This window comes from Podarcis bocagei (assembly GCF_964188305.1).
Source record: "Podarcis bocagei genome assembly, chromosome: 1".
NCBI classification, from domain to species: domain Eukaryota; kingdom Metazoa; phylum Chordata; class Lepidosauria; order Squamata; family Lacertidae; genus Podarcis; species Podarcis bocagei.
In genome coordinates, this window is record NC_138125.1 from 92,181,800 (window position 1) to 92,199,652 (window position 17,853).

A 17,853-nucleotide genomic window follows, 5' to 3' on the forward strand; every position below is an offset into this window, starting at 1 on the left:
CTGAGATTTAACTGGGAAAGCAGAGTTTAATTATATGGGGATAAACCCCTCTGGGGCTTCTTATTTATGTTGTGAAAAGGCCAGATGAAGAGTTCAGAAAATGTTTGTTTGCTTAGAAGATAACAAGACGCATCTTTAAAAGAGTGCATTACAAAATTGGTCCAGAATCAAAATTGCCCCCAAATTAACCCTAGAAGTAGCTGCTGATGCACATTCATATGTGCATACTCATTGTCCCACAAATGGAGCAAAGGCTTGACAAGAGAGGAATTGGTAAATGGGTGTGTGTGTGTGTGTGTGTGTGTGTGTGTATATAGAAGTACTGTTTTGTGGGGACAGGAGGCGGGCAGGTGTGGAGGATTCCCTGGTCCTGAATGGGGTAACTGTGCCCCTGAAGGACCAGGTGCGCAGCCTGGGAGTCATTTTGGACTCACAGCTGTCCATGGAGGCACAGGTCAAATCTGTATCCAGGGCAGCTGTTTACCAGCTCCATCTGGTACGCAGGCTGAGACCCTATCTGCCTGTGGACTGCCTTGCCAGAGTGCTGCATGCTCTGGTTATCTCCCGCTTGGATGACTGCAATGCGCTCTACGTGGGGCTACCTTTGAAGGTGACCCGGAAACTACAACTAATCCAGAACGCGGCAGCTAGACTGGTGACTGGGAGCGGCCGCAGAGACCACATAACACCGGTCTTGAAAGACCTACATTGGCTCCCAGTACGTTTCCGAGCACAATTCAAAGTGTTGGTGCTGACCTTTAAAGCCCTAAACGGCCTTGGTCCAGTATATCTGAAGGAGCGTCTCCACCCCCATCGTTCTACCCAGACACTGAGGTCCAGCACCGAGGGCCTTCTGGCAGTTCCCTCACTGCGAGAAGCCAAGTTACAGGGAACCAGGCAGAGGGCCTTCTTGGTAGTGGCACCTTCCCTGTGGAACACCCTCCCACCAGATGTCAAAGAGAACAACAACTACCAGGCTTTTAGAAGACATCTGAAGGCAGCCCTGTTTAGGGAAGCTTTTAATGTTTGATGTATTATAGTATTTTAATATTCTTTTGGAAGCCGCCCAGAGTGGCTGGGGAAGCCCAGCCAGATGGGTGGGGTATAAATAATAAATTATTATTATTATTATATATATGAATTGGGGGAAAATTGTACCCATCTCACAGAAGCGGTACAGGTAAAAAAAATCTACAGCCTTCTGCAAATGAAGATCAATTCCAGCACCCAAGCTGACATGTCTGGATACCACCTTTCTATAAAAGGAAGCCATGAGGGTATGACCCGACAGATGTTCAACTTCCAGGAGGTGGCACATTATAAGTCCTGAGAGAATGTAACTAAGCAGCCCGCCAAGCTGATCAGCAATAGGAGGTGATTGGTGAAGTGTCCCCCTGTCCTCAGAGCCGTCTATGCTCCAAACCACTTAACTGCCTGCACTAAATGAACCAAAACAGCCAAATAAAAAGTAAACTACCACAGCCAATCAAATTAAGAGCAGTGAAATAAATGGGATAAAAGGTACAATCAGAAGTCATTCTGTGTGCACTGAAAAAAGTCTACTCCATGGGTAGGCAAACTAAGGCCCAGGGACCAGATCCGGCCCAATTGCCTTCTAAATCCGGCCCGCGGACGGTCCAGGAATCAGCGTGTTTTTACATGAGTAGAATGTGTCCTTTTATTTAAAATGTATTTGTGGGGCATTGGATTTCGTTCATTCCCCCCCCCCCCAAAAAAAAAAAATAGTCCGGCCCCCCACAAGATCTGAGGGATAGTGGACCGGCTCGCTGCTAAAAAAGTTTGCTGACCCTGCTCTACTCATTCACAAGTAGTAACTGGCAAAGCCCATTCTGCTCATGGGGTGGGGCCGGGTGCAGATTTCTGGAAAGACATAGAAGGAAGAATTCATGGCAGGGCCACCTTTTATTGGGAACTTGCTCCCTTAAGCCTATTGGCCAAAATAGGGCATGTTGTAGAACAACCAACCTCATATAACCAAGGTGCTTAAGTCTAATTAACACATGAATGAGTTAATGCCATATAGAGTAAACTGTCCTGCCAAGCTTAGATAGGTCACTTCCCCTCGACTTGGGAGGAAGGAAGTTTAGTTTATTGTTTCTCTCAGTCTACCAAACTCAGGCTGCATGGCTTTTTGCTTTTCTTTTTTTACAAAGGCATCATTGTTTTCCTATTTAAATAATTTAGGAACTTTCACATATTACTAGAGCTACATCGAGGGGAAAACCTATTATGTGTTACTTTCAAAAATTATGCTTATTGTTTTCAGACATTACACAGTTACACGAAGGAGATCTCACCAGGCTATTCATGGGATAATAAAACAAGCTTATATACATTGATTCATCATTGATGTGTGTGGAATCATATTTGCTCTCCCATGAACCAAAATGTGGGAACAGATTGGTCACATTCTAGGGCAATGGTATGCATGCTTAAACCCCGCACTCATTTCAGTGAGATTGTAGTGTGCTTGACAGTACACTGGATTATGGCCAGATAAAATTTACCCTATGAAGAGAATAGTATGAATTATAACAATGCTTCCCAGGATTATGCTTTCTAAGATTCCCCAGAGGTTCTGTTCTCTGCTCAGCTCTTTAAAAAAAGAAATCAAATCTAAACTAGGGGTAGTCAACATATTGCTCCCCAGATGTTCAGATGACTCCCATCATCCCTGCCCATTGACCAATATTTTCAGAGTCTAATGGGAGTTGCAGAGCACCACATTGGGTACCTCTTCTGTAAAATATCTTCCCACAGCATCAATGTTTAAGTAAATGGGCATCACATGTGTGCACAGATCTATTCTATTTTTATGACAACAATCATAACAAATCACAAACTACTGCTCCTTAAACAATGGAGATCTTAGTGAACTGAGATATGTATGGGTGGATTGCTCTCGTTAGTAAGAAAGAAAAAGCTTCGCATACATCACTGCTTACTTGTAAACAGAAGTTTCCAGTCTGGATTCCTTGTTTATGAAGAAGGATGGCTGAACTTTTCTCAGATTACAACCAAGTGTCAAAAGTGTCAAAAATAAAAACAATCTATAGAAGGGAAAACACAATGGATAATTTTGTTTTACTCTGAGGGGCGTTACGCTATGAACAGATAACACACTCCCATAACACCATATGTACATCCATACCCACTAGAGGGGGTGTTGAGTTTGCCTAAAACAACATTTCAAAGTAAGTTCCAGTTTGAGAGAAGCATCAGAGAAACAAAAACTATTTATATTAAATGAATAAAAAATGTATTATGAGGAGGACCACCAATGCCAACATGATAGAGGCATTGTTTTCTCCCTGCTGTTGTCCATGGATGTAAACCCATAAGCTAGAGTTACATTTTTAGGCACATTTACAGTAATTAGTAGCATGGCCAAATAACCGATGAGGGGATCAATAACTCTTGGGGTAACAGGATCCTTGATGGAGGTGAGATTTTCCACACCCCATTCTTTCCTGAGGATCCATGCTCTTTTTTCAACACTCCATCCCAATGATTCCTACTGTCTGTACCCAAACATGTTAAATGCCTGCCCTTGTAGAAGAACTAATACAGCTCTCATTCTGAAACTTGGTGGGCTTCATCCTCTTAGAAAGGGGCACCATGCTTGCAAATTGTTTTCGCTTACGGCAGAAAATTCCTTCGCTTAAAAACAAATGAAGGTGCCTTGCACAAAAACCTTTGGGTGTATTTCCCTACAATTTGGCAGTCTTAATCCACCCTGTAGGAGCTGCTATGGCTACAAATGACGTGCCTGAAAAAGGGGAAGACATTATAGCAATCTTTAGATTAGTAAATATAATAATAATAATTTATTATTTGTACCCCACCCATCTGGCTGGGTTTCCCCAGCCACTCTGGGTGGCTTCCAACAAAGATTAAAAATACATCAAAACCTCAGTCATTAAAACCTTCCCTAAACAGTGCTGCCTTCAGATGTCTTCTAAACGTCAGATAGTTGTTTATCTCTTTGGCATCTGATGGAAGGGCGTTCCACAGGGTGAGTGCCACTACCACTAAATGGGAAGCAATAGACCTTTGTCTTTAACAGATCTCATTTGGTCCCGAGTAACAAGTCAAACTGGAAAGATCCACAGAAGCACTACTTCTCAATGCTATAATTACAGATACAAGTCTAATCTTGGGACATCTCTGGGGTTAAAACACAGTGTTGTTGCAGTGGCCCATTTGTGGTTCTCTGCAGTTGCTTTTAAATATAGACAAAAACATGAGCCTCCTGGATCTTGTCAAATTTGGTTGTTATATAGAAATATGAATTACTCAAATACCATAACGATCAAGCCACAGTCACTTTAGGCCATATTCTACTGAATGCATCTATAATGCTCATGCATGTGATAGACTATCATCCCACTTTATAAAAATGGAATTTCAGTCACCTAAGAGTGGCTAGGGAGCACATTGAGAGCCCTGAGCAAGTAAGTTCCACTGGAAGCAATAGGCAGTGGTGACATATTGTAGACTTAATTCTCCTTTAGAGTCTTAGGGGGAATTGAATGTAAAAGATGTAAAATGTATCTAAAATTTCACTTGAGAGCAACAGCATGTCATCAAGTCTCAATGCTCCCAGTGGGAACTGCAAGGTCTATTTCAACCCATGTGGTGACAGAAACATCCTAGACAGGCAGTCTTAGTCAGCTCAAATCACTTGTTGAAGAACACAGACAGGCATCCCACAGACCAGCTGGTGCAAATCCTTAAGAGAGCAGGGATCCAGCAATGCATGGATTCCAGAGTGAACCCCTGCCCAGATCCCCACATTGGTCTCTAGATCAGATCCAGTTTGCACACTTTGGAATCACAACTGGTCAATGGTTAGGAAGGAAATATATTTTGAATTGGGATTTGTGAAGTCTGGTGTGTGTGTGTGTGTGTGTGTGTGTGTGTGTGTGTGTGTGTAGGCAGATTTAATGTGATGCGACCACAACGGGAGACAAATGGTGCAAGGCCAGCCTTACCATTAGGCAATCTCATTGCTAGTATTAAAGTAAGATGCAAGTCTGGTCAGCTTTGTACAAGGGAAGCTATCTCATTCTTTATCTCAGAAAGCAAAATGTCTTGTCAAAGTACTAAACTGGTGTCCTTTAGACATCCAGGTATCATGAAAGCTTATGTAGACTGCTAATTAGAACAACAAGGCATGAACAAAAGGCTGCTAAGGTCTGACAGTACTGGCTTCTCCTGTACCCAATTCAAAATGCTGGTTTTAACCTTGAAAGCCTTATGCAGCTCAGAACCCCTATAGCCAAATGACAAACTTTCCCCTTTCAGACCTTCCTGGACCCTGATTTCCTCATCTGAGGCCCTTCTCTGCATACCACCTTTGTGAGAGGTCCAAAAGGGGGCAATAAGAAAATGGGCCTTTTCAGTAGTAGCCCCTCCCCCAAGAATTTATGGAATGCTCTCCCCAGACAGGCCTGCCTGTCACCAACCTTGTCATCATGCTGGCACCAAGCAAGGACATTTCTGTTTTCCAAGGCATTTTGGCAGCACCAGTGATACGACTGCATTGTGAAATCTGCTTTTAATCATGTCTAATGATTCTATTATTAAAATAAAAAAATTCTTCCTGTAGCACCTTAAAGACCAACTAAGTTAGTCTTGATATAAGCTTTCGTGTGCATGCACACTTCTTCAGATACCAAGAAGAAGTGTGCATGCACACGAAAGCTTATACCAAGAACTAACTTAGTTGGTCTTTAAGGTGCTACAGGAAGGAATTTTTTTATTTTGACTATGGCAGACCAACACGGCTACCTATCTGTAACTGATTCTATTATTGTATTGTATTTTTTATTGTAAATCACTTCAGGACTTCCTTAGTTGGAGACAATGTACAAATGAAATAAACCTAAACCAAAGCTAAAAAAAACTATTTTGTTCAAAAAGAGAACTCCTAAGCACACAGATGGTTGTAAAAGACTTTCTCCGTGGAGAAGTCACTGCTGCCATCACTTTAATGGCAGAGAGAATGCTGGATTGTTTTTAATACAATAAACCTATTTGCCTCCTACTTGGATATCTCCTTAATTTATTGCAGAAACTGTGAGATCAATACATAATAACTGTGCAATTTAGGAAACATGTTACAAGGTGTCACAAGATTATCATTCCAGTTAAAATGGAATATCAGTGTTGAGATCTTTTGAAGAAAATGAGGCCAAATTTTCATAAACAGAAAAATGCCAGCTGAACTGGTCCTGAATCTGTCTGTTATCATTTCAGCAGTATTCCACACTGTCAGATATATTGTAGTATCAGATATGACCCTTTGATCCAATAAAAGTTAATAGTTTGAAATCTTCCTCAGTCTACCATTTCCAGGGAACAACAGAGCCACAGTAAGGGGAAGAGAATCTATAGTTGTATATGGATGGAGCAATTGTTTCCTCCTCCTGCATCATGTGCTCTGATATACAATCCTAGTAGTTTCTGCAATACACAACCCCTCCCAACTTCTCCTCCATTTTGACAATATAAGTCCCTCTCTTGCTCCCGTATGCCAGCTAAACCTGTTCTGGGAGTTCTGCTGACTCTCCAGAGCAGATTTAGGGGGCATAGCAGAAGAAGATTCAATTCAGTTGCCCCCTGGTTTCTGCTCACTTTTTGTTGTTTAGTCATTTAGTCGTGTCCGACTCTTCTTGATCCCATGGACCAGAGCACGCCAGGCACTCCTGTCTTCCACTGCCTCCTGCAGTTTGGTCACTCACTGTTATTTTACTGTCCTATGGAGCCTGAGATTTCTTCCTCTCATATGTTATTTTAATTTGTTCAGAATAAGCAGATACCTAAGAGTGTACAAAATAAACTATGGAATATATCCAGGTAAGTCATACTTTGAGTAAACCCACTGAATTCAATGGAGATGACTAAAGTAAGTCCATTGATTTAGTTGGATACAACCCATTGTGTGCATGTGTAAATCAACACACACAAACATCGTTGTTCATTTAAAAAACAACCATAATCCCCTCCCCCCAAATAATCACAGGATAGTCTACTAAATACTAAAAGAGGAGCATGTGTGTATAATGGCAACTGTGAAAAGCACTGAATGAGGACAAAAACTCAGAGAACTTTCCCAGGGTTTCTTCTTGCAAGCTTACCTTTATATTCAATTGGATTAAAATGCTGTTCATTGCATATATGATATTGCAATTATGTGTGTGTGTGTGTGTGTGTTGTATCTATTTCCCAGTAATTAGTATCCTGGGGAGGAATTTCACTGCTACTGTAGTTATTTAATCTAATAAAGTGTTGTTATGAAACCAGCCTTGAGGTATTTCTGGAACTATATTAGAATGAAGTAACTTTAATGTCTGTAAGAATATCCATTGACCCTGACCTCAGATCCTGTAGCTGGAATTACAATATTTCTTGAGATGTTTTCTTAGCAATCTTGTATATGCTCATCAAGAAAATAACCGCAGGCACACTTTCATGATTCAATTACGAAAATACAAAGAGTATGGGAATACTGCCATGTGCTAACAAGAAATAAGAAAATAGTAATCTTACACTGAATGTCAGCCATGCAGAAATACATAAGAGAAAAGGAAGGAATCCCCAGGGATTTTGTTACAGCTATTCCTTATTCTGCAAGAACCTGTGTTTTCAAACACCTTGCCTAGGGTACATTATGATCTGGATTGACATGGGGCTAATCTAGTAGGAGTCTGGTAAATCCTGCCTTAGTGCAAAGGCTGGATCTGAGTGACCTCCTTCTGATCCTTTCAATCCTGCAATTCTCTGTTTCTACACTGACTAGAGTTCAGTTTCTCCAGCAAGAGAACTTGACTTCCAGTTCCAATTTGTGCTTTGGGAAACTGGACTGTTCTAATTGATTGCTACTATAAACTAGTATGATTGACAGAGAACAGATAAATTGATGGCAGTTTTGATATGGATGTTATCATTTATTATAGTATTGGGACGTATACTGCATTCATGGAAGTGGAGGTTTTTTTTGTTCCATGGAAATTGCTGCTCTCCATTTGGAGCTGACTAGGGTTTCAATCAATTACTGAAGCAAAGCTTAAAGCATCTCAGATTTGCAGGGCACAAATTCACAGTCTTACTGCAACTGTTAATTTGTGCATTAAAAGTTCAGCTCTGGGTAATCAAATTTGGCATCTTTCTTTGTGGGCTGTGTCCTCTTCCTGTGGCACTGCTGAAACTAGACTTACAGCCACATCATTTGTGGCTGCACTCATGGGCAAGCTCCAGTGAACACAATGAAACTTACCGCCAAGCAAACAGGCATAGCATTTGTTGTAAAGCCACCAAGCCAGTGTCACCCACTCCTAACTTAATTTTGTGCATGACCGTTAAGCTAAACCCCAAGAAAAATTAGCAGTACTATAATTACTGGGTTGAGTCCAAATTTCCTCTGAGCAGAGTTCCACTGAAATAATTACCCTGTTGTTGATGGAAAGGCAATTTTCACAAACCCGTCATTGCCCTTTCAGCCTCCAGTGCCATCCAAAATCTGCTCCAGAGGGTTGGGAACCTTTAAGAACAGTGAGACAGTGCTCTCACCTCCATTTAGTGGGAACCTCCATTGGAACAGAGTCTATTTGGTAAAAATAAAGAGTCTTTCCATTTGCAGAATGGCAGTTCTGGATCTAATCCAGTACATATTCCTAAATACTGGGGGCAGGGAAGTATCACCAATTATGTTAACGTCTGAAGAAAACTTACAAAGGGTGGTGATTCAGATATTTTAAAGGAATTAATTTTTAAAAGTGATTTAAATTTGCTATAGCTGTCTGATTTCAGTTCTGGGTTTTGACCAACATGCCAAGGCCTGTCTTACTGAACAGTGAAAACTTTTCCTAATGGCTGAAGTGAATTTCACTGCAGCATTTGTTCATGCTCTCAAACCATTAGGAAACAGAAGAAACATGCAACTCTTGGTGCTTCATGGAAGAATCTTTAACTGAGCTCCTGGGAAAGAACATCCAGTCTAATTCATTGCTCAGTGACTAAGTAAAAACTGTACAGTGTAGTAAAATAGTCAATTATTGTGCTTTATAAAGATTGAATCCCAAATATATAGGGAGAAATTTGTGTGTTCAATGTGAATGTTCATTGGCACTGGGAAATTAAAAGTGTCACCCATGAAATTGTAAAACTCATTAAAGCAGAGTATCCTTTTAAAAGTTACGGATTAACTTTATTACCAGCTTGGTGATAGCAAGTCTGCTTGCTTAAATCCACTTTCTTTTGGCATTCCTGAGCATTATCAAACCATATTAACCAAATGTGATTGGAACAAGGAAAAACTTTACTTCCTGCTTCATTTTTTTATTTATTAAAATCAAACCTGAAGGCACATCCACTGGGAAGGCTGATACCAATTCACAATGCTTACTGCATTTGCTTTTTCTTCTGTATTTAAAGCCTTCTATTTCTTCACTTGTGTAGATGTGTGAAATATCCTTCTTTTAATGCCCCCGCCCCCCACCAGCTTTTAAGGTATGGAATCAAAAAGGCAAGAGTGACCTCTAGTGTTCACAAGCCCATTAGAACTTGAGAAACAGCTAGTTCTCTCCCATCACTGCATGAAGAATGTCATTTGTTTTAAATATATCCCCACCATTTTAAACTCCTATAAATTGCATCCAGGGAACAACACACAGCCAAGCAACATTTTTTTAAAAAAGTCTAGCAAAATGCATCTCTTTAAAAACAGGTTTCATATTCTAGAGTAATTCCTGGAGGACAGTTTGGATCCTCAGCTACTTCAATGGACAGATATGACCTCTGTCATTTCCCCTGGCATAGAAGCACTTGCACAAACTAACTCGTACCTAGCAGTGTTTTCTGAACAACTCCATTTAAATCCTGAATTTTAAACACTGCCACTGTATCCTCCTGTTCCCTTCATCTTCTAAAGCAAAACATTGGCATATATGACACTCTTGGGCTACAATTCTCAGCAGACTTCCAGGGGATTGATGCCCATTTAGCTCAATGGGACTCAGCATGCTAATTGCATGGTTAGCTATCCACAGTCATGCTAAACGATCATCATGGCAAAAGTGCCAAGGCTGAATCTGAAGAAAGGTATATATCCATGCTTGCCTCCCTGTTTCTCCCTTTTGCAGTGACACTGCACTTCACAGAACATCTTATCACAATAATTGTCTCCTAATGCCTTGTACAACACCAAAAGGGGGTCAATACCCCCACAACACTTAAGCTGAGGGGGGTGCATGGGGAGGACAGATGTTATGGGGATTTCTTATCAAATGGAGGACACAAGGAGCCAAACTGTATGCCAAACAGCTTTTAAAAGCAAAAATGTATAAAAAGTACCAGTGTCTTAGTCCTATCATCAGATTTGCACCACTGTTGTTTTTCTTACTTTCTTTTAAAATCCACAATAACCCCTTCATGTTATGGACTCGTTCAGTCACATGGGCTTCCTAAGTCTAAATGCCATGCTGTGTCAAGATCTGGCTTTCTACATTCCAAAATATAGTTAATCTGCCCTGGCGTGGGGAAAATAGACACCAGGACTGATAGGTGAAGCAGCAAGGTGCAGTTAGGATGGTTCCGATATTTTCCCATGCCCTGCCTAAAAAACCCTCAAAACAAAACAAACCCAAAAGGATTCCAGTAAGGGATGGAGAGGTCGTTCCATGAAGGTAGGGTTACACAGAATTAAGTGGGGCGCAATCTAGTTTGGCAAGCAGGGGCGTGTAGTTATGAATCGTTAAACACTCAGCAGGAGAAGGCAACCGAGGTGACTAAAGGCATTTCCTTGATATCATCAGCCGCATGAAAAATGAAATCTTAACGCAGGAATATAAATAAACAGCAGTTTAAATGCAAGTAGCAGGGGGAGGTAGGGGAGGCAATTTTTAAAAAGAAGCCCGAGGCACATATATCTATTGCAGAGGGGAAAGGATGTGCAGATTCCCTGCCATTCCAGGATGGAAGGCCCCCATCACCTTAGTTCCTCAGTGATACAGAGAGGCCGATTTGAAGGGAATGCACTTAAGCGAACTTTAGACGCGGGAGCCACGCACCTTGCGCTCTCGCTCTCTCTCTCTTTCTTTCCCTCCCCTCCCACTACTACTCCAAAGAGCATCCCCCCGCTCCAGACCTCCCCGTCAAATGTTGTGTAAGCACCGGGTGGCTGCGAGATACAGGGCTTTCTTTGATACTTACAGTTGGTAGCTGCTAATCCAAGATGCCAGAAGCTGAACAGCAGCAAAGTCAAAACGCTGAAGAGTTGGGGGATAGGATCCATTTTCTCGTGCCGTCTCTGCCTGCGTAATCTCCAATTTCAGAGAGTGGCTGCTGTGCCTTGGCTCCCTTACTCCATCCGGCATCCAGGCACCCTTTTGGAAGACGCCGGAGAGGGAGAATGCGAAAGACACCTCTGCCCCCTCCTTACCCAGATCTTCTCGAAAGCAGCAGCAGCAGCAGCAGGTCCAAAGAGACACAGAGAGAGAAAGCAACTGCGCCTCAACGCCAAAAGGCACTCATAAGGCAGGTCCTGAAATCCACCTCCAGGAGCTGCGATAGGGATTCAGCCAGCCTGGAGCTGAACAGCTCCTTATAGGCGCGAGGAGCCGTGCGCGCTCACTCCACCTCCTGCTCAGCCTCCTCCTCCCCGTCACACCTCCCGCCTGCTAGGGAGGATCCTTTCTCATTACTATTATCAAGCCCTGATGATAAGCGTCGGAGTTACAGGGGAACTTGGCTGCCCAGAGCATCTTTCTCTCTCACTCACTCTTAGTTAGGGGGGCTAGCTAGTGTATCAGCCGCGACGGCGCGGGGTGGGGGAGAAGGATAGCACCCAAATGAAGGTGGGGATGGAACGGAAGAAAGGCGGGGGGGGGGGCGATTTGCAAATCTCTGTGTGGCCCTGTCTGCAAAGGAAGAAGAAGGGAGATCTTAGAAGATGAAAGGTGCAGGAAAGATAAACCTCTCCCCCCTCTATTTATCTATTTTAATATTTATTTCTTTTCCCACACCGCATTGCATTCTGTTTATTTATTGCAAGTTGAAAACTAGGAAATTTATTGTGGCAGGAGTTTCTGTAGCTCATTTCATAGGCTGCGTGAAATGGACAGCGTTGATCATTCTGCCTTCTCTCTCTTTCTCACACATAGAGGGAAGCGGGGTGGGGGGGAGGAAGGATACCGCTGATGAGGCTCTTTCTACACACAGAGGGGGGGGGGTCTTTAGCACAAGATGAGATTTGAAAATGAGTGAGGGGAACGAATGAATGCCGATCTACTGACTGGAAGCAGGGTTACCATATATTTTCATGTGTTGATGATCTACCCGTGCAAATACAGAAAAGCACATCAAGCCATTCATTGCAACCAAACCACAGCACCTGTGAAAGTCAGTTCCTGAGCTGGAAACCGAGGCAGTTATTGGAGCCAAGTTTCTGTTTGACGGCTTGATTCATTTCTGACAACTGTCAGAACCGTTTTGCTATTATGGAAAGTGTCAGACTGAGTTCCCCCCTCCTTTTCTTTTCTTTTTCTTTGGGGTCAGTGATTCCAGGTGGGGGAAAATGTTGTCTCTCATTGCTGATCATCCCACTGCACTTCTGCTGTCCTTTCTAGAACCTTAGCTTAATAATTCCCAAGGCTTAACCTTGTTGCTTTGCTGCTGCTTTGGATCTCGTCAATTGCAGGCTGTATCAAAGATGGATAAAAATTACATTAGTGATCCCAACTTTAATCCTTGAGGAGAGAATTTATTTGGAGCATTAAGGTCTTTGTTGGAAGTAATTTGCTGGTCTACAGCCATAATAAACAAACCAGAGAAGGGTCAGAAATAATTAGCGGTTTTTTAGATCACTTGCCCATATTCTTATGATGGGCCCATGGAGAATGGAGCTCTAAATTGCTGGCATGCTGAAAAAAGGAAGGCGGTGAGAGAAAACACACACTTGGGCTGCTTTGTGTGGGAAACTGCTTGCTTAGTGATTAGATAGCCTGGAGAATTAAAAAGCAACAGCAAACGGGATTTTGAGCTTTAAATGGACAATCAAACAAAAGCTAAATCATACTTCTCTATGGGATTTTTTTGAAAGAAAGAAAGAAAGGACAAAATGCTGCTACAAGGATTCCTTATGAGAACTTTATATGAAAGAGAGGAGAGAGGCAATAGAAATCAAAGTCCTGTGATGAGGTAGGGAAAATTGGTTAAGTTTCTAATGTTTTCAGTTGCAGAGAAAAGATAAGCACATGGCCAAGTGCTAACACCCCCAAAGTGACGAAAACAACCAACAACAAAGCATGAATCTCATTGGATTCCTTGAAATCTCATGATTTATAAAATAAATACCATTTATTATTATTAATTATGCCCATATAGTATCACCAATGTACAGTCATGGCACTTTGCAGAGTGACAGAGAAGGACGGCGGGGGGGAACAACAACTGCCAGCCTCACAAGCAAAAGTGAAGATAAAGGCTGGCAAAAGGAACAGAGGAAGAATAAATCCAGAGGCTCGTGGCATCCATTTCCTTGAATGCATGAATGGAGGGGGCAGAATTGGGGCTATTCCCACTTACTATACCCTCAAACCATGCATATTCAGATGAACATGCGGAAAGGACCTCTATGGAGGTTCAGCTATGCACGTGAAAGAATCTCTTTACGCACCTTAAGTTGAATGTGCATATTTGGTGTTGAATGTTCTGCAGGGTTCTGCAGGCATCCCATCATGGTGCTGGGCCTACAAGATCATGATGCTGCTTCCCTCTCTTTATGTTCACTGAGCACATGCAGAGGAAGTAGAGATGGCTGTGCATAGTGCTGGCAGGAGATAAGATCTAAGAGGTTGGGCCAAATGAGTTATCAAAGAGGTGAGCTTTGGAGGAATAGCTTGGAGGCAGAAAGAAGAAGCCACCATTACCCACTTGCAAGCCGTTGTGGCTGGGGTGGTGGTGCCACAGATGACTATTGCTTACCTGGATGGGGCAGCAGTGGGAACACCAGATTAGGCTCTTAACAAAGCAGGATTGTGCCACGTGTGTCTACCTTTGATGTAACAGAAAGGAAATAAAACAAAGCTGTATGATTCTTTGGAATGTGGAGGTAGAAAATACAGGTGGGGCCTGAAACAAAATGTTCCTGCTCCATGTTTCAGCCAATCAGACATGTTATTTTCAATGAGACTCCATTCTGCTCCCCCTTCCACCCAGTTTTCCACCCCCACAACAGTCAGCCAGCATTCTGTGTAAACCAGGCTTCCTCAACCTCAGCCCTCCAGATGTTTTTGGCTGACAACTCCCATGATCCTAGCTAGCAGGACCAGTGGTCAGGGATGATGGGAACTGTAGTCTCAAAACATCTGGAGGGCTGAGGTTGAGGAAGCCTGGTGTACACTATACTCAGTCCTTAGTAGCCTTTCTCTCCCCTTTTAAGCTGCCCCATCCCCACAAGGAACTGATGAGCAGCCTTAGGCAAAGCTTCCTGAGATACTCAAAAGGGAACAGGCTATTCTTCAATATTTTAAATAAAATATTTCCTGCTTAACTGTTCCTTTTGCCACTGGATAGGGATACACCAACCTTTTCAAGCTCCAAACCTGGACATACGTCTTCCGGGACACATTCCTGAGAGAGTCACATGACCCACGCCTCACTCTCTCCCTGAACAAAGCACTTTGGGCAGGTGAGAGGGCAGCTCTAGATTGTGCGAGCCCATAGCACCCAAAATGGCCACTGGGATCTTGCAGAAGAAAACGGGATTTCCCATTTTTCTCTCGGGGCACTTCGCAGGTATGGATAGGACAGGTGAAGAACTGGGCTTTTGAAGTGCCACAACCCCCTGAGCTGATGACAATCCCCCCCCCAATGAACATAAGGAAACTGTCTTATGTTGAAAGAGACTATTGGTCCATCTATTACACTGACTGTCAGCAGTTATTCAAGGTTTTGGACAGGAGTCTTTTTCAAGCCTACAGGGAGATGCTCTCTGAGGATTGAATGTGGGCCTCATGTGCTCTGCAGCTGAGCTTGGGCCCCTCCCTTAAGGAAAGTGCCACATGGTGAGTGGGGTATTTAGAGAAGACTCCTGGGTTTTGCAAAGTATAGTTTCCAACTTTGTTGTTCTTGTTTATTCATTTAGTCGTGTCCAACTCTTCGTGACCCCATGGACCAGAGCATGCCAAGCACTCTTGTCTTCCACTGTCTCCCGCAGTTTGGTTTCCAACTTACCTGAGAGTATAGTGTCTTTTTACATGCTAATGAATAAATCCTGCTTTCCCACCCTATTTTGGAAGCCTGGTGATTTTCATTCTATGGTCAGGCTGATGATACACATTAAGGCTTGAGCCAAATCTACTCAGTTCGGCTCTATTATTTAGAATCATAGAATCATAGAATCATAGAATCATAGAGTTGGAAGAGACCACAAGGGCCATCGAGTCCAACCCCCTGCCAAGCAGGAAACACCATCAGAGCACTCCTGACATATGGTTGTCAAGCCTCTGCTTAAAGACCTCCAAAGTAGGAGACTCCACCACACTCCTTGGCAGCAAATTCCACTGTCGAACAGCTCTTACTGTCAGGAAGTTCTTCCTAATGTTTAGGTGGAATCTTCTTTCTTGTAGTTTGGATCCATTGCTCCGTGTCCGCTTCTCTGGAGCAGCAGAAAACAACCTTTCTCCCTCCTCTATGTGACATCCTTTTATATATTTGAACATGGCTATCATATCACCCCTTAACCTCCTCTTCTCCAGGCTAAACATGCCCAGCTCCCTTAGCCGTTCCTCATAAGGCATCGTTTCCAGGCCTTTGACCATTTTGGTTGCCCTCCTCTGGACACGTTCCAGTTTGTCAGTGTCCTTCTTGAATTGTGGTGCCCAGAACTGGACACAGTACTCCAGGTGTGGTCTGACCAGAGCAGAATACAGTGGCACTATTACTTCCCTTGATCTATTTGATAAGAACTAACTTGAAAGGTGGACAAGGTAGACAGTGTTTGGTCTCCAAATTATGCTAAAGTTAATGAATCCCTTGTACAGATAAAAGACTATAACTGAAAAATCCTAGCTGGGAATAGAAAGTGCAGTAAAATTATGGTGATTTTGATCTGCTTTTCTCAGTCAGTTCATGCTATACTTCACTCTTCAAATAACCTATATTTCAACCATACATTATTATAACAACAGCAACAAATCCCTTGCAAAACCATGAAGGATTGGATTCAAAATGTCTCTTCCATGTATAGGAGAGCTTCTCCTGTGTGGTGCGCCAGATTTAGCTCAAGATCCTTGTGAGAGAAAAGTGAATTAAAATTCAGAGCCATGCCTCTGCTTGCACATTGAAGTTGCATAATCTCTTGCACAACTCTCAGTGTGCTGTCATATAATATGTCACATATATAATATGTCAATGTCACACAATGGGTACTTCCACTCCTATTTTATGAACAGGAATAGTTCAAGAACATGCTGGCAAATTCAGATTACACAATTACAGCTGATTTGCTTGTGCAACAAACTTGCTTCCTTCTGAAACTGGATGTTGTTCCATAAAGAGAGTATAGAGAAATGTACTGGAAAGCAACGCAGAAGGAATGCTCAATAAAAAGTCAGCATTGTCTAACCTCCCTGCAAACTCTGCGCCAATAAATCAGGATGAATGTTCAATAACCAGCTTGCCTGAAAGTGACTGAAGTTTGATGCTACCTCTTGCAAAACTGCTCACAGAACTGCATGGCTGCCAGAGTTTCTTCCACCAGCATAGGGGTAGAGAACCTGTGGCCCTCCAGATGTTGTTGGCAGGCCCAGCCAGCATGCCCAGTGGTCAGGATGGAAGGAACTATAGCCCAACATTTGGAGGGCTACGAGGCCCTCCCCTCAGTCTTATCTGGATTGAACCTCATTTTATTGGCACTCATCCAGTCCATTACCAAGGCAAGACAACAGTCCAGCACATCCACTGCCACACCTGCAGATGTAAAAGATCAGTAGAGTATTGTGTCATCAGTATATTGCTGACCACATTCTCCAAACCTCTGGTTCCTGTTTTCAGGATATTTCTCATATATGGGTTTGAATACCCTTATTTCTTCCTGATAGTAACTAAAGTGGAGTGATTCATTGCTGAGGTTTACCATGTAGTCTTGTGCATGCATACTACAAAGTAAGTCCTACTGAATTCTATAGGACTTACTCTGAGGTATGAAATTTCATAATGCTTCCCCCCCCACACACATTTGTTCAGACGGCACATATGAATATTAGCTCTCTATTTTATTCATATCTCGGGATGTCTATCCTTTCCACCAAAGCATTTGATAATGCATTCTTATGGGTTTGTAGGTTAATCCATCAAGCTCATTCAAGTCAGCATTAGACCACTTAATTATATTCATGGCATAAGTCAGTTTCCAGGCTGCCCAAGTGCTAATTGCTTTTAGCTGTAAGATCAGTTTCCAGCCTTTTGAGGAGTCTCTGTCTATAGAGTTGCTGTTAAGAGGATTCTAAAGTGGAGAAGGCTGCATGGCTGATCCCAAGGGGCTGCTGGATATATATCAAGCATAGGTAACATATGGGTGTTTACAACATGTTCCTGTCACTCCACATCTTTGCTTTTATCTTTCTAGGCTCAACAACATCCCCCCCACCCCATCGTCATTGGAAAATCTGTCAGTTTGTTTATTTGCGTTCTGCTATTTTGGTTTCTAAGCACCACCATCCACTGCACAATCCTATCTGTATAATGCAGCTTTTGCCAAACTGGTGCCATACTCACTGGTGCAAAACATCTGGAGGGTGCCACGTTGGTGTGGAGTAGTTCTTTTTT

The 17,853-nt window shown here is 42.7% G+C and overlaps 1 protein-coding gene across 3 annotated transcripts in view; it reads right to left on the reverse strand.

The window, feature by feature from the left end:
* The window catches only part of CNTNAP5 (contactin associated protein family member 5), a 326,754-nt gene extending 315,115 nt beyond the window's left edge, over positions 1-11,639 (reverse strand). For all 3 annotated transcript variants that reach the window (XR_014008811.1, XM_081196914.1, XM_081196913.1), the window contains exon 1: positions 11,236-11,639. Coding sequence is in view for 1 of the 3 variants with exons in the window: in XM_081196913.1 (XP_081053039.1) it covers positions 11,236-11,317 (82 nt within the window). In the remaining 2 variants the exon portion in view is untranslated. The remainder of the gene's footprint in view (positions 1-11,235) is intronic.
* Between the last annotated feature and the right edge of the window lie 6,214 nt (positions 11,640-17,853).